A 25,448-nucleotide genomic window follows, 5' to 3' on the forward strand; every position below is an offset into this window, starting at 1 on the left:
TGGCTTTTCAATTAACCAACTTACCACAGGCAGGACTAGGCACACGCACACACCTGCTCAGTGCCAGGATACCCTCACGGGTGATAGTGTGCTTTACAAATACACATAACATAACCCCCTTCCTTTTTTGGACCCTGCTTGCATTATCACATGACTCCACCATCTTTTACTATCCATCATATTGCGGGCCTTTCTACACTTGATTTCTCCTCGACAGTCAGGCCTGGATTCTTTTTCTACCCTACCCTTACAAGGTCTCTTTTCTGAGAACAGCCTTAGAGCAATGTATTTGTGTAACAAAATAATCACCATAAAATGTGTTGGAGGAAGTAATCCAGTGGGCAACAGGGGAAAAGCAAGTGGCATCACACCCTCCATAGGGGTAGGACCATTGCCATTTGGCCCTGCTTAGCCAGTCAGGCTTATGCATCCTCAACAGGGAGTGGGTATTACTTGGAAAAAATATGTGCAGGAGAGCATTCTTCATGACTCCCCACAGCCTTTTTCCTGCTGAACGAAAATCTGACTTGTGCAGATTGATTTATATAGGTCATCAATTCTGTACATGGTTACTTCGCCATTTGTGCACATTCAAAGAAATTTACACGTCAACTGTGAAAAGCAAACTTGCAATAATGGGCAGACCAGGTGTCCAACGTCACATTTTGTTTATTTTTTTAAAAAGTTCTCAAAAAATCCTTTACAATCTCAGTTTCTGGAGCAAAAAACACAAAACAAGACATTCAAGATGAATTAGTCTTCAATGTTAGACGATGCCAAACCTCTCGCCTCGTTTCTTTTTCTTTGCCTGGAAAGAGTGAGACAGAAGAGCACAGTCTGAGAACAGTGATTTGTGGTATCTCAAGACCTACAAATAAACTTTTGTTGAAGTAGAAATCGACACTCCAAGTAGCAGTCATAAACAAGAATTTAGGTGAAATTAAACACTTTCAATCAATAACCATTGCCCCTTCTTTTTTGAGTTGGCTAAGAGCTTTGAAGTTGTGCTCTCAGTCATTTATGTTAAGAATACAATTGCATTAAAACACCAACTAGAGACCACATACATCTACTGTGAATGGCTCAAATATGGCTTTGCAAGCCATACCATAACATTTACATAGCAGTTTAGCCCTAGAAAATGTATGTGTTTGTGTAATCACAATAGGTTAAAGGTATATCTTAAAAGGACTACCGATCAATATCTAATATCGAATGAGAGCCGATTCCAGAGTTTGGCCCTACTGCAGTATTACACTTCCTACCTTGTCACTACAAATGGATCCTGGGGTCTGCATTAGTTTAGCATCAGCAGAGTGGAGGTAGATCTGTCAAGGGTGCACCAATGAACTGAATCTCCCCGCCAGCTCCATGTATCACTAACTAAAGTATCGTCTGAATAGAAGCCAGTGGAGTCACCGTGACAGAGGGGGAACATGGGCAAGGGTTGGAGCGCCAAATACTGTCCCAGATGCTAAATGTTTTATTTTCCATCACTTCACAAGCATATCCCTTCAACCACACAGATCCTTTTTAAGGCACATTTCGTACAGAAGACCCTGTGCATCAGTCTAGCCATGTGCCCTCCAATTGTCAAACCATCCACACCTCCAACCGATTTCACGGTACATTAATTCTCAGGTTACTGCTTCTTCAGTGGAAAATATAGAACTACTAATATTGCCCTTGCAAACTTTAGTCTCATGCGTGGACAAAACAAAAATGAGCCCTAAATGTTGGTCTCTAGTTCATGAAAGGGGGATTGGACGAGCATTTCCACACATCATCACTTCAATGAACTCTAAAAAAAAGTACCTCCAAAAAGGCCAATCTGTGTGGGAAGGGGAGCAATATTGCATGTTTAAGGGCTTGTGGGGTAGGCAGGTGAATCTTTGGCCAAACACAAAAAGGTGGGGTTTCTTACAGCTGAAATAAACAACCTGGAAGGGAGGGGAGACCTTCTAAACAGTTAAGATTTAGATCGATTCAGGGTGTGGCTTAGCCGGCTGCAAGATGGCCGCACCTTGAGTGGGCTCTGCCGGCCAAGCCAAATATCCGATTAAAATCCAGCAGACACAGCGCCCATCGCTGCTCGACACCGCGCCATCGCCACTCACCCGACCCTGGGACTCAGATTGGTCTCACTCCCGTCTTTCTGCGACGCTGCTGGGCTGAGATTCGCCGCTGCGTGTGTCCCTGGCCTGGGCTCCGTAGCTGGCGCGGCTGACCCGGCCTCTCCGGACCGGATTGCGGTCAAGTTCCAGGCACTTGATCCTCATCATGCATTCCGCCCCTGGCATTATTCTGCTGGAGCCAGTAAGTGTTGTTGCTGTGGCGGCGCACTGTGGCGGCACTGGGAGCACACTAGTCGTACCGCCCGGCCTGGCCTGCTCACACGCAGGGCGCCACGCTCCAAACACCGGTGTCCGCCGCTCAGGCCTCTCCCCAGCGGGCCGAGCGACGTGGGCGCCACGCTCCCCTTGGCTCCCCGCTACGCGGCGCGCCCCTTCCGCTGCGGCCTACTGGCTCCCTGAGGCATCCTGCTGCGGCTGCTGAGTCGGCCGCACTGCCCAGTCATCACAGAGGCCTGAACTTCTTCAGGGGTGCTCTTCCTGCGGCGGCTTGCGTGTTGGGCATCTACCCGCCGTTCATCACCGCTACTGCTTTTGGGCGACGCCCGCCATTCGCTCTCGCTGGGCCCGAGCCGGCTGAAGTTATTACTTGGGAGCTCCTGGCTGCCTCCTCCTTGATCCGGTCCTGCGCATGGTCTCTTGTGTGGCGCTGACCCTCCGCCCTCTGACCTTCGCCCTCTGCTGGGCCTTGCTGCTGCGGATACCCCGTGCCCGTAACTTCACACTCCTCTGGCCTGAGATCGGACTGCTCTGTCGGCCTCCTCCCTGGGGGACCCTTCACACGGGCATTGCGCTGTGGAGAGTCCCCCCTGATTATACTGCGCCATTGCCTGCTCTTGGCCTGCATCCTCCTGATGACACCAACGACTGGGCTGGTGCCGCTGCACCCTCTGCTTCTCTGGCAGCCCTGCACACAACTCATCCATCCTGCCACCACACCGGTCTGGCCCATCCTTTACACGCCAGGCCTCACCGTTCCTCCCCCGGACTGGACTGGTGGGCTCAATGATCATCTGCTTTGACCCCTTGGCGTTAGGTTTGTCACTGGCGGCCTTCGCGCTACACTTACTTTCGGCCTAACTTAACTGCCTCTGCCCATCGTCTCAACCGCCTGCTGGTCCAGTGCATCAGCACGCTCTAGAGCTGCTCTACCGCCACCGGGTGCAACGTTCTTCCCTTCTCTCCATAGCCTCTATTCCGCTGCCTGATTGCTCCTCCAGTCGTGGGAAGAACCTACTCTAAGCAGCCTAAAATCACCTTTGATCAGCGGTGCAAGAAGGGCGCGGGCACTGACTGAGGGGACCCTCTGACTCCATCCGACATGGCTCCGACACGCGAGGACGACCTAAAGGCCATCATGCTGGCGTCAAGTCCACTGTCACCAGCATAGAGCGTCAGCTGGCTCAATTGTCAGCCCGTCTGGACACAGGGAAGGACCGAGTCGATTCCCACGATGCCCGACTCCTGCAGGTAGAGACCAGGGTATCGGACAATGAGGATGCCGCCACTCAATACCGCCAGAAACTACTGCAGATGGACAAAATACTAGATCTCATCCGGAAAAAGAACAAGGATTTGGAGGTGTGCTCCCGCAGGAGCAACCTCCGCATGACGGGAGTGCCCGAATCCACCAACATCTCCCGTATGTTAATGTTAATGTTATGGGTGTCTTACATAGCGCTCAGCTACTCCAAGGAGTGTCCTGGCGCTTTCAAACCCACAGCAAACTAACAGAAAGCAGAGGGAGGAACGTAAAGAAAAACAGCAGATCACTGTCCATAGAACCATGTCTTCAGGCCTTTTCTAAAGGCCAACAGGTTCGAGATACCGCGATGTGACAAAGGGAGGGCATTCCAGAGCTTGGGAGCCAGGTGTTTAAAAGAGTGCCCCCCCACCCTTGCTTTCCTGACAGAAGGAACCGTGGCCAGACCAAGAGATTCCGATCTTAGGGATCTGACAGGCTTGTAAAAAGCAAGGCGTTTCTGAATATATATAGCTCCTACAGCATGGAGAGCCTTATGCGCCAGCGTCAGTGTTTTAAAAACAATCCGCTTGCGAATAGGGAGCCAGTGTAGGGAGTGTAAAAGGTCCGAGGCTCTCGCGCGGCGCGGCAGACCAAAGACTGCCCGAGCCGCCGAATTCTGGACCACCTGAAGTTTCTGTAAGAGATAGTCGGGAAGACCCAAATACAAAACATTTGATTAGTCCAGCCTAGAACAGATGAGAGCCTGGACAGTGGTTTTCCTATGCGCAAGCGGGAGCAGGGGAAGAAACTTGCGCAACATTTTAAGGAGACCAAAGCAGGTGCCCGTCAGACCAAGGATCTGGGACTTAAGAGACAGGCAGTTATCAATTTTGACCCCCAGATTCTTCGCAACCTGCGAGGAAGACGTGGGCGGGGACATGTTCGCAGGCCACCAATCCTGCCACTTAGGGTCTGCCTGACACCCGAAGAAAAGCACCTCAGATTTTACAGGGTTACATTTGAGGCTGTTTCGCTGAAACCATTCGAACACAGCCTCAAGACACCCACGGATGCTCTCCTCGTTGAACTCAGCCCCCTTCCCACACGTGAAAAGGAGCGGAGTATCATCAGTGTATGATACGATCTGAGCCCCAAAAGACTCAGCCAGCACCCCCAAAGGGGTCATAAGATGTTAAAAAGAGTCGGGCTAAGCCCCGACCCCTGAGGAACTCCGACCTCCAAAGGCGGCACTTCGGCTGAGTATGGGGGGGCCCAGACCACCTGTCGGCGACCAGCTAGGTAAGATCTAAACCAGTTCAACACCGTCCCTCTCAGACCGATCTCATGGAGTCTGTTGAGGAGACCCTCATGAGGGACGGTGTCGAAAGCAGCCGACAGGTCTAACATTACCAACATAGCTCTTCCTCCCTCAACCAGCACTTCCTTGATGGCCATATTAACCTCCAGAAGTGCTGTCTCGGTGCTTAGATTGGAGCGAAAGCCCGACTGGGAGGAATGCAGCAGACAATGGGTCTCAAGATAATTGGAGAGCACAGAATGAACATGCTTTTCTATTGTCTTAGCGAGAGCAGGCAAGAGGGAAATCGGCCTATAGTTGGCGAGGGTCTCAGGATCAAGACCCGACTTTTTAAGTAATGGAACAACCATCGCCTGTTTCCAAACCGAAGGGACTACACCGCTTGACAAAGAAAGGTTGAGAATGGGGTTGATTAATGGGTTCAAAGCCTCACCAGCCCTAACTAGAAAACTAGCAGGGCAGGGGTCAGATGGTAAGCCTGATTTCAGTTTAGACAGGAGGTCCCGGGAGGCTGACAGAGATGGGTGGAAACTCAGCGAGAAAGGGTCCAGGTTCAGTTATCAAATTCAACTGGTGCTTCGAGATGGTGACAACACTAGGGTCCGGGGAGGGAAAGGACTCTTGAATCTGCTTAATTTTTGTAGAGAAAAAACTAGCTATCGAGATCACCCATGGCTCGGAAAACTCATGATGTGAAGCACTGGCCTTCGGAGTCACAAACTCCTTGACGATAGTAAAAATTTCCCTGCAGGAACTGGAGGCGGACTCGATTCTTGCTGCATAATAGTTCTTTTTTTTGGCCAGAATATCAGCATGATAGATCTTGATGGTAGCCCTATAAGCGGCCTTGGCCTCGGGATCATACTGCTTGCGCCAGAGCCTCTCTGGTACCTTGCAGTTTCGTCTGGAAAGTGCAAGAGAGTCAGTAAACCACGGCGCGGAGGTCGGCCTAGCAGTCTTCCGAGGCGCAATAAGAGGAGCGAGATCATCTAACCGCTCCACTAGCCACTTCTGTAGTAGGTCGAGATCCCCCTCAAGATCACCTGAGAGAAGGCAAGGATGCTCCAAACTGGCTTGTGCAAGACTCTCTGGGGTCACCCGATGATAAGCCCTACTCGTTTGCCTACAATGATTAGGAATAACACCCTGGATCTGGAAGCTAATCAGGAAATGGTCTGAACAGGGATGGGGTTGGCCATAACCAGAGGAATAGTAGAAAACACCTGGTCTAGCTAGCGTATGGCCCCTATTATGAGTCGGAACTGATAAGTAGGGAACAAGGCCTAGGGGGGCGGTGGTATCTATGATTTTAATCGTTTCACCGTCTCGCCCATCCTCCATATGTATATTAAAGTCCCTGAGAACAATACAGTGTTCAGTCTTTAAGCAAAGTGCTGTAATTAATGCCTGCAACTCCTCATAAAAGTGCCCTCGCTGACCTGGAGGTCTATAGACCAGGAGCCCAGAGAAAGATTGATGGGAAGATAGGGCAATGGAAAAAGCCAAGGACTCACAACCAGAGATGGGTGCCATGGGAGTGACCACACATGTGGCAGATCTATGAACCACAATCGCCACTCCTCCGCCCCTCCCAATAGGTTTATCATGTCTGAAAATAACAGTCAGGCGGGATTGCAATCGCAATATCAGGGTTGGAGGACTCACCCAACCAGGTTTCGGTGAGCATTAAACAGACGGGTTTTTCATTGGTTAACAGCTCAAAAATATCAGGCGCATGTCTGCCCAAGGAGCGTGTATTAAGCAACATACATTTGTAATTAGCAATGGACTTCGGGCTAAAAGCCCCGCTCACCGAGGAATTACCAGGGAGCCACCCACAGCCAGGACATCTACGTTTGCCTCTACACCGCCCTGGAAAGACCACCTGACACGAGGACATATCTTTCCTGAGTGTCAGAAGATCCAAAGACGAATAGGAGAGCCTAAATCCAGCCGCACCCGTCCCACCGTCCGCCTCCGTAATGCGGGCGGGCGCAGACAGGCATGACTCTGGCGCGTCCGCTGCACGCGTCCGCTGCGCGGAGTCATAGCCGTCCTTTATGAGCGCTGCTAGAGCGCGCCAATCACCAGCCCACACCCAATATGGCCGCCAAAGTCGGGAATGCAGCCCTCGGCGTCTGGGGGGGGGGGGGGGGGGAGAAGGTAAACAGAGCGAAGGGGAACACAGAGGGAGTCTCTGCACGCTTATTAGATCAAGCGTCAGAAATACGGATTTCTAAAAGCAATTAAAACGCTAAAAAGCGCAAAGTACAGAGGAGAGACCTCCCGGCTTCCGCCTCAGGAGGGAAAATTAGCTGCTGTAAGGAAACACCCTCACCGGCTCTCAGAACCCTTAATAAGCACTGCTAGAGCGCGTCACTCATCAGCCCCCACCCAATATGGCCGCCAAAGTCGGGAAAGCAGCCCTCGGCGTCTGTACTCGGCCGAGAGCTGTCTGGGGTCAGAGGGAGGGGGAGAAGGTAAACAGAGCGAAGGGGAACACAGAGGGAGTCTCTGCATACATATGGAGGACTATGTGGATCAGTTGTTTTGTGAGCTCTTTGGAAACATCCTTTCACTTGTCTTCATTATTGAGCTTGCCCACCCCTCCCTCGGCCCTCGCCCTGCTGGCCCACCCCATCATAGCCAAAATTTTGAACTTTAGGGACCGTGACGCGATTCTGCGGGCGGCCAGAGATAGAGGGAAAAATCTGTCACCAGGGCAACTCCCTGTCGTTCTATCCTGACTACACCACTGCGGTTCAGGCGGCTCGCCGTGAGTTCCTACCGGCGAAGCTACTCCTCCAAAAGCACAAGATCTCCTACTCCTTGGCATACCCTGCCAAAATCTGCGTTAAACAAGGCTCCAAGACTCATCTTTCCTGATCCCAGAGAGGTGTTGGCATTTTAATGTAACATTGTCCGCCGCTTTAGACCAGTCCGGCACTCATGCTACTCACCCGCGCGCAGCTTCACTCCTTAGCTCCATTCTGACAAATCCCTGTACGACGCATGGCGTCATGCTTACCCTGCTGCGCGGGAGGGCACCTGTGTCACTGGTATTCGTGGCTGCTGGTCCCATCTAGATTTGTGGATCACTACTCTGAATGCCTTGGTCCGGCTTACCTCCATTAATCATATGACGTGCACTCTCTCAGATCATGCTCCCGATCGCCTATGCCTCTGTCTTCCACATTCACCCTGCCGTGCCTTCTCCTGGCGGCTTCCCCCTAATGCGCTAGAGTCTTCTGTGACGAAATACAAACCGCAATTGCAAATTATTTCGAGCTCAACAAGGGTTCTGTGGACTCCCCGTCCACGCTTCGGGAAAGGTTTAAAACGGTCATTCGTGGGGAATGTATCTCCAAGCAGTCTGGCGTCCTCCGCTCCATCCGCAGCACTCTGACAAATTGGAAGGGGAGATTAAGGCATTCGACTCTTCTCACGCCCAGGACCCACACCCAGGCAAGCTTGTTCAGATACGTGGGAAACTCACTGACTTTGCCAACAAGGCCAACAGAGAACTTTAATTTCTAGGTAGGGAGGCACGGGCATGCCGCTTCGGTGAGGGTGATCGCCCTGGGAAAACCCTTGCTAACCTCCTCCACTAGCCTCGGGCTGCATCCTACATCACCCCCCTTCAAGACGGCAGCCCTGCCCGTAATTCCTCCCCCGGTTGTGGTTTAGCCAGGTCTTCCGCCACAAAGTACTACTCCTTTACACTCTTCCTACTGCCCGTCTTCGTATAAATGGACAGATCTCGGAGCCCATCCCTATCGGGCGTGGTACTCTGCAGGGCTGTCCGCTGTACCCAATGCTATTCGCTGTTGCAAAGGAACCCCTCGCAGGCTCGTCTCCGACAACATCAATCCTAGAGAGGCATTGGTTTTGCAGCTCGTGCTCTGTTAGTCTCTATGTACGCGGATGACATAACTCTTTATGTCCGCAATCCCCAAGAGACCTCAGCCCACTGGTCCGTGAGGTGATAGTTTTGGTGGCTACTCCGAAATTCAGGTCAACTGGAATAAGTCTGTACTATTCCCCCTTACAGAAGCCACAATACCCTTTGTTCCTGACTATCTTTTTATGTGGGCATCTGAGCCCACTAGATATTTGGACATTTGGTTGAGCAGGGACGTGGATTAACTCTGGAAAGTGAACTTTGGCTGTGCAGTGGACTGGTTCTAGTCCAAGATCCCTCTTTGGAACCGGCTGCCACTTTCTTTGGCCGGGCGCACTGCCATCGCCAAAATGGTGGTACTTCCGAAGTTTTTATATTTATTCGAAAATATTCCCATCCCTCTCACCGCTCACTTCTTTCGCAAGGTTCGTTCTCTGCTAATCACCCTGATTTGGGTGGGTCGGCAACCCCGGATCGCTTACAGCACCCACAGTATTCCGATGTCGCGTGGCGGGTTTGGCGCCCCAGGTTTCAAGCTTTATGCTTTCAGCGCTCAGGCCAGTTTTCTTCATTTCTGGCCCCACTCCACACCATTCCAACCTCACGTTGCGGTAGAGGCTGACCTCGCCGCCCCGTGGCCGCTCTTAACTGCCCTATTCACCCCAGTGAAACTCCTCTGCACTGAAATGGACACGGTTGAGAACCTGCGCTGGGCTCGGGATGGGCTCCGCAAATTTTCTGGCTCCGATATGCTTTACACGAACACTATGCCAATCGCTCACCTCCCCGCTTTTCCTCCTCTCCACTCTTCTGGGATGGTCACGCACGCCACTCGTCTGGACCGCTCCACAGTATTGAACCTCTACCCTGGGGGCACATTCTTCCAGCTTGCCGCCGATTCTGGCCCCATGGACACCCTGTTATATTACCAACTCAGAGCTGTTTGCAAGAAGCTTCACTTCACATTTCCCCAGTCTCCGCCCCGCCCTTTGATGGCCACTCTCGATCTTCTCTATGCATCCTACTCTCCTGAAAAATTTATCACTAAAATCTATGCTTACACGCTAGCAGTGTCTTCTCCACTGACTGGGCGCGCATTGCATGGGGCGAAGACCTGGGACCCAAAATTTCTCAAGCCGACAGCTTGTGTTGTTGTAATCAGATAAAACGCCTCTCTCCAATCTATTGTTTGCGCCTTATTCACTTCAAGTACATACATCGGCTATATCGGACACATGCCCAAGTTAGGATTTATTGCTAGTGATAGATGGCTGCGCTGCGCCCGCGGCTGACTTCTCTCACCTCGCCTGGCTGTGCCCCCGGGTCTCCACATACTCGAGCGAGGTCTACGCTGCTATTTCTGAAATCACTTTGTCACTGATCCAACCTGACCCTCTGCTTTGCCTCTTAGGCTTTGTTAAATTTTGCCCGGACGCCACCCGTCGCTTGACTGCCATGCTGCTGGTCCTCACACGGCGTAGGATCTCCATGTGTTGGGGTCGCAGGCCTGCGCCTAAGGTTGCCCTCTGGCTTGAGGATGCCTCCTGCTGTCAAACCCTCCTGTCTGAGTTCTGGGACCTTCAACCAGCCAGGTCTCGCCGAATTGACATTTGGGGTCCACTGGTGACCAACCTCTCCAGTCGTGATTCACAGCACCCTGCGACTTCTCCCGCACTCTCCGCCGGCGCCCCGCCTGTGGCGGCCGCCGGTATAGATCCATGAGCTGTTTCCTCTCTGCTACCGCTCCACCAGGCTCTCTCTGCCTTTCCGCCCCACTCATGGTGCCTCTTTCTGGTGTATGTTTCACCTCCTCTGTGGTTACTTGCTATTGTTCCCTGACATTGTCCCCAAGATTGCTTTGGCTGTGCTATATTGTACTGTTGTGCTTAATCCCTTACAACTATGGAGTCTTGTAACTGTGTTGTGCAATTTTTCTCAATAAAGGTTTTTGAAAAATCAACAAAATAAAAAAAACACAGATACATTCTCCCCAAACATGAACTTCAAACCAAAAAAGTACCCTTCTGCCAAGGCAAAAAGAAACCTACAGAACCAAAATTTCAGGGTCATAGGACTTTTGTACTCCTTGAATGCCCCTGACAATTATCAAAATAATTTTTTATTTTGCCTACTCACTCAGCTAATAAAGCGGTACTTGTGGGTGGACGTGTCATTTTAATATTAACCCCCAGTCACTATGTAAAAAAGAGTATATATATACAAAGAGCTCCTTGGAATACAGTCGAGCCACCCCTGACTTTAGCAACCAGGATGAACCAGATGATGAAGCCCATCACTACTAGAGTGAGTGAGGGTTGTACATAAAAAGAAAAGCTTTTTCCTTCCCTGAATCTCAAGACACCCAACAACGCTATTTCAGCTCTGTGGGTTTCTTTTGCATTGGCAGATGGGAACTTTCTTTTTGTTAACCTTGACCTGATATGTCTTAAACACTGAAAAACTGAAACGTTTTATGAAGAACAGTCCACAGAGAAAAGTACCTCCGATTTCCCAACATGTGTGAAGTAACCCATTTGTGGCAACTCAGCATTCAATGTAAATGACGCACACAACTGTTTAGTGATGAACAAATTACTTACCTATGGTAAAGCTCTTTCTGATGGATACTCTAACCACAGATTCCTCACATTTTGAATACTCCCCAGGTGTCAGACTGGATCCGGACATTTTCAAGTAGTACTACTGCATGCCAGTAGGTGCCGTAACGCGGTTCTTCCTTGGCTTCATTTTGCTCAGTGAATGACGTGCAGAACTGCATTTAGGCATCCTCCATGCAAGGTGACGTCAGTTGCTTTCTAGGCTGTCCACTCCCCACACGCAGAGCACAACAGCAGACAGGTCCTGATCAGTGTGCTAATCTCTTCCCTAGGGACCTTTTTAGAAGGAAAAGAGTACAGTTCACAGAACAGGGAGGTGAAAGGTGCGGTGAGTAATATGTGGTTAGAGCATCCACCAGAACGATAGTTAACGAAGGTCAGCAACTTGTTCTTCTCATGCATACTTCTAATCGCAGATTCCTCACCTTACGAATAGATACCAAAGCAGTACCTCCCAAGTGGGGGATCACTGAACTGGCTCAGACAAAAAGGTCTAGCAGGACTGAGCAGGCAAAGTACCTTTCCCATCGGATTTGGTTGTCCAGACATAAGCGCTTTGTGAACACATGAAGTGATGCCCATGTAGCAGCCTGGGAAAAGTCCAGGACAGGTACCCAGCGTGTCAATGCAGTTGTAACAGCCGTGGCTCTGGTGAAATGTGAACACAAGCGTTCAGAGAGCTGCTTATTTTTTCAATTGTCTTTATTGAGTTTTACAAAAAGGATACATACATTTTGCAATAGGTATAGCTTAATAGAGCTGAGACAATGCTCCTGACTACAGCAAATTGAGGTTCATACATTAAGAATAAAATACCTGTGACGGCATTCCACATATTCTTTGAAGGAAAACAGTTTATAGGGTGAGTGACAGCTATTAATTTGTGCTATCAGGCATGAGGGTGCATTCCTACAAGAGAATGCCTCTGTGGGGGACCCTAGCAGGGTTTGAGGGGGTGTAGACGCCTCTCGGTCCAAAGTGTACAGATACTGACGAAAGTGGGACCAAATATCCTTGGGTCGTGATGTGAGGGGTTGTATATTAGCGTAATCTTCTCCCAGACGTTCACATCTGCTGATCAAGCCAGTCATTGGCGGAGGGTGGTCAGGGTCCCGCCCACCTCAGGAATATCTCCCTCTTTCCAATGAGCAATGCCATAGAGACTAAGCAGGAGATCCCTTGGGGCACATTATGAGTGTAGCCAAGCAGAACAACTACTGGATCGGGGGTCAGTTCGAAATCGGTCTTGATGGAAATCTGGGCAAACATGTTCTCCCAGTATTTAGCAATAACCAGGCATGTCTAGGTGAGATGAGCGAAATCTGCACGGGGGGGGGGGGGGGCTACATTTCAAGTATGCAGCAGACCTGGTGGAGTCAACCTTTGCGATGTCTGCCGGGGAGAGATAATGTGGGTAGGTATTTAAAATGAATCAGTTTGTGTCTGTGATTAATGGAGACGCGCTTTATTTGCTCAGCAGTACTTCCATATCTGGTCAGTAAAGGTATTCCCAACTCCTCCTTCCAGGTTTCCCTTACTCGGGTGGTTGTATCTGGTTGTAGTGTAAGGTAGGCACGGTATAGTTTGGATGTAGTGTCCCCCATCTGACGCTTTTATTACTAATGATAAGGGTGGGAAATCTGGTGGGAGAGGGTATGTAGGTAAGAGAGCCCTGAGGGCTCTCAGGATTCTTTTGAAGACAAAAAGGTCCATACAGGAGGCATCCTGTGCCCTGGAGGTGTCTGCCAGTTGTATAACATGGCCACCAGGGAACAGGTCGTCAAGAATAGACCGTGAATGTTTCGTAAATGTAAATTTAACTATTACTTCCCTTGTAGGTGGGAACTTTGGGTTATCTAATATGGGGATGGCCCCGGCGTAGAGGGGACCTCCGTGCAGTATGTGGTGCATCCTACGCCATGCCCAGCAGGTTGTTGACACTGTCTGTATGTCTGTGGTTTCTAGCAGGATTCCCAAAGCAATACTTGAGAATGGAGCAGGCCTTCCAGCTGGGGACGCTCTGGGCATATATAGGGTATGCGTGCGTCTGGGTGGTATCAATGGTATGTATAATGGTACTGTGCTGCAAGGTTATAGAGGCAGAAGTCTGGCACCCCCAGTCCTCTCCGCTCATAGGGAAGGGTGAGTGTTCCGCCCATATCAACCGCAGCAGAATGCCACGGAGATTATTGAAAAAGATTCATGGGAGTGGAATAGGAAAATTGGTGAACAGATATAAAAAGCGTGGCAATACCCCCATTTTAATAATAGCTACTTTAGGGAGAGGGGTCATTTTATCTACCTGTCAACTTGCGCGGTCAATAAGTCTTTTGCCGGTCCATAGTTGCATCTGAGGACCTGTTCTCTAACTGTATGCAATTGTATATCCAGGTATTTAGTATCATATGATGCCCATTCAAAAGGTTGTTCTGCCGATAGGGGTTGGGTGGAGTCTGTGAGCTGGAGCATTTCCGATTTAGCCCAGTTAATGCAGAGCCCTGATAGTTGACCAAATTGTATTACCTCCTGCATGGGTGGGGGTAGATCATCTTCAGGGTGTCTTATAAACAGAAAAATATTGTCTGCATATAATGATAACAACAAGTGGCCATATGTGAGTTGTGGGGCGCAATGAATATGCTTATTTTGTAGAGTCCTCACCAATGGGTCGATTGCGATAATAAAAAGGAGGAGGGAAAGAGAGGGCATCCGTGCCTAGTACCTCGGTGAATAGGTATAGTGTCTGTAAGAGCCATTTATTCTGTGTGATTGGTTTAGTGTAGAGCAACATAATCAATGCAAAAAAAGTTTAGGGGTATTACTAGTTTGGCTAGGACAGCTCTCAGAAATGGCCATTCTACAAAATAGAACGCCTTCTCCGTGACTAGGAGGGCCACTGCAGCTGGGATGTCAGGGGTCAACTTATTTAATACTGCAAACAATGTTCGAAGACTAACCCCTTGTGTGCTCATGACGAGCTGAGCTCGTCATGGCACACAGTCGCTGTGTGCTCATACGCCAGCGTCTTTGCACAGGGGAAGGCAGGGGAAGACCTTTCCCTGCCTCCAACCGCATCATTAATGACGTCAGCACGCGAGACGCGCTGACGTCATTGGAGGTTCCCCTTAGTTCACCGACGCACCGGAAGCCATTTGCTTCCTGCGCGTTGGTGAACTAACAGGTACATTTTGGGGCTGGGGAGGGGGGATTTAAACCAAAGAGGCATCGTGGGAAAGGAAAGGGTTTTCCTTTCCCTCAATGCCTCTTTTGTGCATTCCTGCTGTACGATCGTGCAGCAGGAATGCCCACTAGCGTCCGGGATTTTTTTTTTTTAAACCATGCCAGTGTTTGCTGGCTGGGGAGAGGCCGCTTGGGCAAGGGTCGCTCCCCCTTTTGGGGGCAAATCGAAAGGCTTTGTCTACCTCCTTGGTGGGGTGGGGGGGATGGGGGGGGGGGGGGTTGGTTAGAAATCAGCCCTAATTTACCAATGTGCTTGGGCAAGGGTCACGGGGCAGATTTAAAATTAAAAAAATGTATTTGGCCCACTGGGCCAATTGAATAAATGTAGTGGGGAGTAGCCCATTGGGCAAGGGTCACTCCCCTTTTTGGGGCATATATTTTGCCTTTATCTGCCCCCTGGGGGCGGGGGCAGTTTTAATTTTATTTAAACAAATCGGCCCACTGGGCTAATGTAATAACTGTAATGGGGATTGGCCCCTTGGGGGTGGGGGGTGGGGTGGTAGAGATTGAATTTTACATTCATATTCATGTTTTAGCTCACTCCACCACCCTAGTTCAGACATGGCCGTATGCAAATTATTCTGACCCTGTGCTTCGTGGGAACAGTCCACCCCGACTCCCAAGCCATATCTTCCCTGCCCTGGAAACAACCATCTTGGGACCGGTTTCTGGCTAATCAGCGGCCATCAGCAAGGCTAGCTTGAGTCCAGTGGCAAAGTGAGCAAGGGACCCACGTCTGGGCGTACCCTGACAATTTAGGGCAACGAAAGAGCACAGGGTAAGACTGATTTGCATATGGCCATGTCTGAACTAGGGTGGTGAGTGAGCTAAAGAATGATGATGGATTAAACTAAGATCAGTTTACGGGGGTGAGTGTTCCATTTGCTCAAGTGCTCCGTCCATCATCCCCTTTGATATCACCTTGAGGGATAGTTCTTTTTTTTGGTAGGGCCACTAGGCCACCAGGGTTTATTTTTATTTTAGGGAGCCGCCCCTTGGACATGGGTCGCTCCCCTTTATGAGAGGATGATTGTGGCCATTTCTGCCCTCTTTGGGTGGCAGAGTAGCAGTATGTGTTTAGGCCCATCTGCTCACTAGAAACCAGAGTTTTTAAAATTTTTGTTTTGGGGGGTGGCCTCAAGGGCAAGGGTTGCTCCCCTTTTACGGGGGTGAATATTTAGTTTATACTCTTAGGCCCACCTACCCCATAGCTCGGCAGGTGGACTGGTGCATTATTTGCATATGTGATTGTAATGATTTTTTTCTCCTTTTAAATCTAGTGTAAAGCTTTTGATTCCGGTTCGACAGTGGTTGTTCTGCAGTTTTGCATAGTTGCATTCTTTTGGCAAGAAAAACGCTTTTGTTGTATGTACTCCAAATGAGTATTATTGTAATGTATGGATGCATTTCTTTGTAAGTGTCAGCATATTTAGTTAGTGTTTTAAGCACGAAAATCTTTGTGATGTGTTTTGCATTGTCTTATGTGTAATTTTCTTATCGCTTTCTTTTTTAGTGGGATATTGTTAATCCATACTGTGTCTGTGCAGAGTATGTGTTGGTGAGTTTAGCTGCTTCTGACAAGTAAGTGGTATCGTTTTGGAGTGTATAGGTATTTTTGATAAAGGTGCATTTTGTTTATTACTTATTTTACAAAGTGTTTGTTGTTGTTGACTTGTTTGACAAGTTACCTTTATTAGTAATCATTATGGCTAGCCGTAGAATGACTGCTGGTTGGTATGCTTCTTGAATCTTCCTCTGAGCCGGATTATGACACTGACAGTGCGTCTGAGGGAGAGGAGGGAGGGGAAGACTCTGGCAGTGAGTTTTCTCTCCACATTGAATCATCGGATGATGAAGGTTCTCTCAGTGCAGATGCAGTGCCTGTTTTAGAGGAGGATACTGCTGTGCCGATGGCGCAAGAGGCATCTGGATTGCAGCCTGAGGCTGCTAGACTTTCTACTGGAAGTGCTGGACTCTGGGTTGATCCAAACATGGTGCAACCGGTGTTGCCTGCCTTTAGCGGTGATGCATGTTGTAGAGTGGATTGTAATTTTTTTTGCCTATGGATGATGTATTTTTGGGTGAGATTGTTGAGCAGACTAATTTGTATGCTGAACAGTTTTTGAGGGACAACAGTGACAAACTTAGGCCTCACTCTAGAGCTACCTGTTGGAGATTAAGACGTTTTGGGGTTTGACTTCATTGATGGGTTTGCTAAGGAAGCCAAACCTGGCATCATATTGGTCTACCAGCCCATTGATGGCAACAGTCATATTTCCTGCAGTTATGACTCGTGATCATTATTTACTTTTGCTATGTATTTTTCATTTTGTTGATAATTCTTTGGCGTTGCCACGTATTCACCCTGACTGTGACAGTCTTTTGTAAGATTCGGCCTGTTCTTGATCACTTTGTAGATCGATTTTCAGAGATCTACACTCCAGGGAAAGAAATATCTATTGATGAGTCTTTGGTCTTGTTCAAGGGTCGTTTGTTTTTTAGGCAGTACATCCCTAGCAAGAGTGCATGCTATGGAATTAAGCTGTATATGTGGTCTGAGAGTAGGACCGGATATGTTTTTAATTTTCGAGTGTATACTGGTAGAGATTCCACTATTGACCCCCCAGGTTGTCCGTCCACTTTAGGAGTTTGAGAAAATTGTGTGGGATCTTGCTAGAAGACTGTTTAAAAGAGGCCACCATTTGTACCTTGATAACTTCTACACTGCTGTGCAATTATTTAAGGAATTGTTTAAAGTGGACACTTTTGCATGTGGCACAATCCGCTATAACCACAAAGGTTATCCGAAAGAGCATGTTTGCAAAAAACTTGAGGGGTCAGTGCAGTTCCTTGCGTAGTGATGAACTACTAGCTGTGAAATTTGTAGTCAGGAGGGATGTGTACATGCTGACTACCATCCATGATGAGAGTATTTTACCTGTGCCTGTTTGGGGTCAGGTTGCTGAAGTGCGCAAACCTGTGTGCATTCTAGACTACAATAAGCACATGGGTGGTGTGGACAGAATCGATCAGAGGTTGAAACCTTACACTGCTATTTGGAAGGCTTAATTTTGGTATAAGAAGTTGGCCATCCATTTCTTCAACTTAGCAACTTTCAATGCTTTTGTGTTCAATGTGTGTTCGCCTGCATCAAAGCTGACATTTCTTCAGTTTCAGCACTCTGTGATAGCTAGCCTGGTTGTTGTGGAACAGGTAAGTGTTCCTAGATTTGGAGTGGTGGAGGGTGTGGCTCGATTGAAAGATCGTCACTTCCTGATTACATTCCTCAAACATCTTCAAAAGACTTTCCCACTAGGAGATGTAGTCTGTTGGCGGAGAGGTTTGCGGAAGGAGACTCGTCTTTTTTGCCCGGAGTGTCCTAACTCTGGGCAGTGTGTGCCTGCTTGTTTTAGAGCGTACTACACGCAAAATAATCCACAAATCCTGCGTACCTTTAGAATCCCCAGGATGTTGGAAGAAAGGGACGCAAATTTGTCATGGATACCTTATGTGGTCAAAAAGTTATAGCGGCCGAAACGAGCACTACCCCAAATAGCAACAAAAAGGCTTAGCACAGGGGGGAAAAAGGCTTAGCAGCGGAGGGGTTAAGAGAAGTTGAACGGTGTGGGAGGAATCAGGCCTGCGCTGGTGAGATAATCTGTTCCATCAAAAGGGCCATCCTATTGGCCAAGACTTTAGCTAAAATCTTATTATCTAGGTTGAGTAAGGACAGTGGGTGGTATGACGCACATTTACTGGATGGCTTTGTCAGGTGTCAATAATATCCTGAGGACCACCTCGTGGAGTGTGGGTGGCAATTCACCTGTGGTTAAGGATTCATTATATAGGGCAAGGAGATGTGGGGCGAGCTGTTGCTTAAATGCCTTTAGAAGGCTCCAGTGAGCCCAACCAGGCCTGGCACCTTGGAGCCATCAAGATCAGTAATACTTTGTGCTACCTCTTCAAGGGTTAGTGGCTCGCTGAGAAATTCCTGCTGTTCATTCGATAGCCACACCACAGCTATATCTGCTACATAGGAGGCGATATCCAACTGATTGGATGTGATGTTGGATGTGTATAGGTTTTGGTAGTAGGTTTTAAATTCCTGTAAGATGTTTTCACTGCCTGTAACAGTGCCTCCAAGTATCTGAGCATATCCCAGCTATATAGTTTTGCTGCCTGTTTGGGCGTTGTAGTTTAGCTAATGTGCATCCAGTCCTTTTCGCCTTCTCCAACACCGCCGTGCACTGGTATATTTGCCCATGTATTTTATTTCCCTATCAGCCAGGTCGGGAACTCTACAAGGAGAGGGTGACTGTGACTCGTCAGTTGTGTCCCCTCCTTCTCTGCGGCCTGTGTGTGAAGGGCGTTTTCAACATTCTATAGTTGAGTGCGGATATCTTGTAATATGCCTGCATGTTTGGAAATGCATACCCCATGGATATAGGTCTTGAAGGCCCCCCATAGTGTCGCCTGGGTAGAGACCGTGCCTGTTTTTAAATTGAAATATTCTGTAATGGATGCAAGTGGTTCAGAACGGAATACCGGGTCTAATAGGGCCTCCCCATGAAACCTCCAGCTATAGGTCGTTAGGCAACTATGTGGCCTTTTTAGCTGCAAGATAAGTGGACTATGATCTAACAGTGATCTTGGAAGGATTCTTAAGTTGTTGACCCATTGATGCACAATTGGTGAGAGGAACCAATAGTCCAGTCTGGACCAGACCTCATGAGACGAAGAATAGAAGGTGAATCCCGATCCGGTCGGATTGTGAGTGCGCCACACATGAATGAATGAAACATTTGTTATAGGGAAAAACGGCTACTCATAAGATGTCCCGGCTTTGCCAGAAAGCAGTTGAGAGAGCTGCGGTACCCTGCTAAGTTTCAAAAAGCCACATTTTCAGATGTTTCTTAAAGACTGAAATATCTGAAATGGAACATACAGCGCAACTTGGAGCCTGTTCCAAGCCTGGGTCTTTAAGAACCCAAAAGATCTACCACCCATCCAGGCTAGACGTACTTTAGGAATACAAGCACGGTTGGAGGAGGAGGATCTTAGGGAACGAGCCGGGGTGTAATGATTCACTCGTTTGCTTAGGTAGCCAGCTCCTATCCCATGGAGGGCTTTAAAGAATACAATACAAGCTTTGAATTTAATTCTCTCCTTCAGTTTCAGCGAATGAAGTGATTTAAGGAGAGGGGGGACATTGGACACCTTGGTTTTGGTTGGAGAATCGCCCTAGCTGCAGCATTCTGTACCACTTGTAGGCGCTGCACAAGGTAACAGGGAACACCCAAATACAAGACATTTGTGTACCGTATTTTCCGGCGTATAAGACGACTTTTAACCCCTTAAAATGTTCTGGAAAGTCGGGGGTCGTCTTATACGCCGGATGCTAAATTTGAAGGAATGTTTTCATGCGTTTTTACATAGCGCGGACTACACCCGAAGGTGTCAGACTGCTTCTGCATTATATAAAAATGGGCTGATGTGAGCAACAATAACAATGGACAATTTACAAAAGCAAACATTAAGTTATATGGATCAAAAGTGACAATAGCGAGCAACCAAAATACATGAGGTAGCAATCGGTACATTCCTGGAGAAAAAGTGATAAGTGTGCAGGTTACAAAAGCATACAAAGCATACAAAGTACGAGCCAAAATATAATACATTCTCAAAATGGCTATGCAGGACTGCGTTGGACTGCACTGGAAGTGGGGGTAGTCTTATACGGCGAGTATAGCACAAAACCTAAATTTTATTAAGCAAAGTAGGGGGTCGTCTTATACGCCGGGTCGTCTTATACGCCGGAAAATACGGTAGTTCAGTCTTGATGTCACCAAGGCCTGTACCACTATTTTCCTAGACTCAATTGTCCAGAGGGGAAGAAATGTTCTCAACATGCGCAGGATGAGGAAGCAAGTGCCAACCAGTGCTTGGACCTGTAACTTCATGGACAAGGCGTTATCCAGCAAAACTTTGAGGTTTCTTACGACTGACTGCTCGGTATGCGGCAGCAAATATTCTTCTGGCCACCATGCGTTCCAATTACTAACTGCAGGTTGGCCAAAGAAGACAATCTCAGGTTTATTAGAGTCATTTGAGCTGGTTTGACTAATAGAAGATAAGAGTCAATGCTGAGTCGGAATGCTTGCAGGGCATGGGGTTTGCTAGGGGGTTGTGTGCTGGTTGTGTCCATTCGTGGGCATTGCGCCATGTTCAGGTCCCCTCCCAGTATCCAGGGGTCATCCCCCAGCCCTCTAAGCTGAGGGCTGCTTCTTATCCATCTTATTTTTATGCTGAGACTAATCCAATAAGAAATGTTCCTCTTCTGCACTGCTCTGCTGTTTTTCTCTCCAGCGAATCCAACAAAAAGCTGTTCTTCCACACGTTTCCTTGTATGATTAATGTAAAAGCTGAGACCTCCATTTTGGATCCAGCGGTTGGAGCCTCTCCATCAAGGGGTAATGTCAGAAATGTACTCTTTCTGCAGGGTCACCCAGAATTTACTTGCTAAAACATTTTTGCTGGCTATAGAACTCTGTGTACCTTAACTGGCTAACCAGTGGCAAAGTGCGTGTGCGCCTCCTTTCAGCATGGTAAAAATGGTATACTCGCAATGGAATAGTTTCTTACCTGTAAATCCTGTTCTCTCGCAGGGGAATTTCCATGATAGTCATAATCACTGAATATTCCTGCCGACATGTGGGGCGCAGGAGCACTTCTTCAAAATATATCTTAAAAAGTGCAGAATTTTGCCTTTTTTTTTTATAAAGGCCTACAAAGACACTTAAGAAAAAGACAGATTATGTAGCCTATATACATAGGCTACATTGGCCGAATTCTTCATCATGAAGTCAAAAAAGGGCCAGCACAAAGCATGTGTGTAAAATTTCAAAATGTTTGTATAAACTGTATAAATCTTCCTCACAAACCCTTTTTAATAATACGGATGAAGGAGGAAAGAGTAGCCTCACAGGCTGTCATTATATGCCTTTAAGAACCTAGAGACCACCAGCATCCCATCATGCTCAGCAGGTGGCAGTTACTTCAGTTCTTTTTGAAGACAAAATGTGAACAGATGTAGATTGTATGAATACCTCTGTCCAATCCACCGTGGAGGAGGGAGGGTTGCTTATGACTATCACGGAAATTCCCCTACGAAAGAACAGGAATTACAGGTAAGAAATTAATCCTTCTCTCGTAGGAGATTTCCATGTATAGTCATAATTACTGAATAGAGTAGCAAGCCCACCCCCACATAGCACAGTGGAGGACAAAGAGGATCAACGAGAAAGTTTAGCAAATAGGTTTCTGAGGGAAGCCTGCCCTACTTGAGCGTCTGCTCTAGTGTCAGATTCTAGGCAATAGTGCTTGGTGAATGTATGTACTGATCTCCAGGTAGCTGCGTTGCAAAATTCTGGAATAGGGATATAGTTCATTAAAGAAGCCATGGCAGCTTTTCGCCTAGTAGAGTGGGCTTTATTTTTAGCTGAGGGTGACTTGTTTGCCTTTTGATAGCACAACAAAATACAAAATGAAACAATTCATCGAGAAATAGATTGCTTGGAGCCTGTACAGCCGATCTGCGGATGTCTTGTCTAGACAGAATTTCAGAACGCTCTTAACACACGGAGTGGAGAGTTCTTTCCACTGGAATAGAGGGATTCTGAAAAAATGTTGGTAATGGGATTGTGTGATGGACATGGAAGTCTGAAACAAACCTTATGGAGGAGCTTTGGGTGAGTTCTCATAACCATTTTGCTAGAGTGAAATAGAGTGCATGGTTCATGAGGGCAGTGCTTGGATTTTACTAACCCTGTGGGCAGATGTTATAGCCACACGGAAAGCGGTTTTCCAAGACAGGTCTAGGAGAGACGCCTTCTGTATGGGCTCAAAAGGATCCTGCATAAGGCATGAAAGAGCTACATTAAGCTCCCTTGTAGGGGTAGGGCGCCTGATGGGCTGAAAAACTTTTCTTTAAACCCTCTAGGAAAACCTTGATTAAAGAGGCTTGTGAAGAACATTTCCTGTATGCAGTAAGAACTGCCAAGTGAACTTTTATGGGAGAGGATTGCAGGCCAGATTTTGCAAGATGTAATAAGTATGGAAGGATGGCATCTCCTTGCCAAGTTGTAAGGTCCACACTTTTGAAGGAACACCAGGTGCAAAATCTCTTCCACTTCATGGCATATGCTGACGGGGTGGACGATCGCTTGGCCACATTCAGGGACCCCGAGCAATCTTGTGGCAGTTTTATATGTCCATACTGCACTAGTTCAGGAGCCATGCAGCTAGACTCAAGCAAGAGAGATTGGGGTGTACCGTCTTGTCTCCGAATTTCGTGAGCAGGCCTGATCAGCATGGGAGCTTGAGATGTGGGCACTGACCTGTGAATTAGGTCTGGGAACCACCATTGCTGTGGCCACCCTGGAGCTACGAGGATTATCATGGCTTTGGATTGTGACAGCTTGATTAGGTCCACCGGGATCAGGGGAAATCAGTGGAAAAGCGTAAAGAAATTTCCAGGACCAGTCGATCCCTAGGGCATTGCCTAGTGTCCCAGGTTGGTGGTACCTGGAGGCGAAGCTGTGGCATTTTTTGCTTTGTGTGGTGGCAAACAGGTCGATGGGGTATACCCCACAGTCCAAAGACGTGCTGAACGTCGTATTGTAAGACCCATTTATGGTTTTCTTGCACAACTCTGCTGAAGACATTTGCCTGTGTATCCTGCACACCTAGAAGGTGAGTTGCCGTGATTCGCAGGTTCAGGCGATCAACCATTTCTGGACTTCTAGTGACTATGGAATGGACTGGACTTCGCCCCCCCCCCACCCCACCCCCCACTTGTTGAGGTGGTACATTGTGGTTGTATTGTCAATCTGAACAAGTAGGGTCTGAGACTTGAATGAAGTCGTAAAGTTTCGAGCGCTACATGAACCACCCGAAGCTCGGGAAGTTGATGTGGTAGGACATCTCCTTTGGTGTCCACATGTCTTAAATTAGTAGATCCATGTGGGCTCCCCACCCCTGTAGAGATGCATCCGTCACTATGATCTGAGAAAGAACCTGTTGGTGAAAAGGCATTCCTTGAAGCAGATTGGCAGGGGAACACCACCATTTAAGGCCATGTTTTGCATGGAGGGGCAGTTTGATCCTGTCGTCTCAATTCCGCATTAGTTGATCCCACTAGTTCTCTAAGCATTCTTGGAGAGGTTGGAATGAGGAAGATGCAGGAGGCCAGAGAACTGAGGAAGGATGAGACCGTTCTCACCCTGGGATAATATGCTGTCATGAGAGAGAGACATTTTTCTGAAGGATTGATAAGCGTCTCTCCTCCGGACACAATTTTGCTTGAACAGTGTTGATGGAGGCTCCCAGATGATGCAAGGTCGGAACCGGGATTGGTTGTGAATTGCAGTGATTGGCATGTAGCCCCAAGCATAGGGGGAGACCGCATATCCAGACTAAATGAAGCTGTGATTTTTGAAAGGTTGACACCTTTTTGAGCCAATTTTCTAGATATGGATAGAAGATACATTATTTCCTGAGGTGGGCAGCCACAAACGTCATGCATTTCAAGAATGTTCTGGGTGCTGACTTCAGACCGAACGGTAGTACTTGGTGTTGACAGTGGACCTGCCCCACCACAAACCTCAAACATTTCCGCTGTTTCTTTGCAATTGGGATGAGAAAATAAGCATCTTGGAGATCGACAGAGCAGAGCCATTCCACTTGGTGGAACTGGGGATAGATTTGATGTAAGGACAGCATCCGGAACTTTTCCCAACAAATCCACCTGTTGGCAAATTTGAGGTCGAGAATGGGTCTGAATTCATTCCTCCCCCTTTTCTGTACTAGAAAATATAGGGAATAAATGCCTGTTCCCCTTTGGTGGTGAGGAACAGCCTCTACCAAATGATTCTGAAGCAATGATGAATATGAGGAAACTCATGCATTTATAGATACTAAACTGGGCTATGGACGGTCAGAGGAAGACACCGTTTGGGGGAAACTCAGCGCCGTGCCTCAAACTCTGCTCAGTTGGCACTGGCCTCTCTCCTCTATGATACAGGGTGGTACAACCAAACAACAAAAGTATATTTCAAATTGAATGTGTATTATTGAAAGATGATTTCGGAGAATTGTTAAGACTAAAGTTTGATCTACAAAGAGAAAACAAAATCTGGTCTAAAAGAAATTTGTTTGAATATATTCACATCATGTACCAGTCTAAAGAATTATTCAAAACACGATCAGTCAACAAGAATAGTCTGTTGTACTTTGTTATGCAAATTGGATCATATAATTTCTGTAAGTCGATAATTCCAACAGCAGCTTATCTAAAATATTACAAATGTAAATTTGGTGACTTGGTAATCTGAGAGCATAAACAGGGTCCATTAACAATGGTGTATTGTCATGTCGGCAAGATGTCTCAGTGAGTTCAACATTTGCCTGTGAAACGGATGTAATCTAAGGGCCATGAGTTTGAAATCTTGACAAGGCTAACTCGTCCTTCTGATTTTGGCAGTGTACCATTACAATGGCGAATTGTAAAATTGGTTGCTTACAATGCGTGGAAATGGTAGAAGTGCGGCTTGAAGTGCTAAATAAAAAGAAGCTATTACTACAGAATTGTGTTCCACTGCGCAGTACACACACATTACTTCTACTTGAAGCAGCTCAAAATTTGTAACAAAATTGATTTTTGGAACAGTATTTCTTTAGATGTCCTATCACGGTATTTGTGGTGCGGTTAGAAATT

The 25,448-nt window shown here is 47.7% G+C and overlaps 1 protein-coding gene across 1 annotated transcript in view; it reads right to left on the reverse strand.

Moving 5' to 3' along the window:
- Window positions 1-653: 653 nt before the first annotated feature.
- The window catches only part of SARNP (SAP domain containing ribonucleoprotein), an 852,488-nt gene continuing 827,693 nt past the window's right edge, over window positions 654-25,448 (reverse strand). The window contains exon 10 of the mRNA XM_086964011.1: window positions 654-808. Within this exon, the coding sequence (XP_086820137.1) occupies window positions 767-808 (42 nt within the window). The 3' untranslated portion in view covers window positions 654-766. The remainder of the gene's footprint in view (window positions 809-25,448) is intronic.

This window comes from Lissotriton vulgaris, chromosome 1_1 (assembly GCF_964263255.1).
Source record: "Lissotriton vulgaris chromosome 1_1, aLisVul1.2, whole genome shotgun sequence".
NCBI classification, from domain to species: domain Eukaryota; kingdom Metazoa; phylum Chordata; class Amphibia; order Caudata; family Salamandridae; genus Lissotriton; species Lissotriton vulgaris.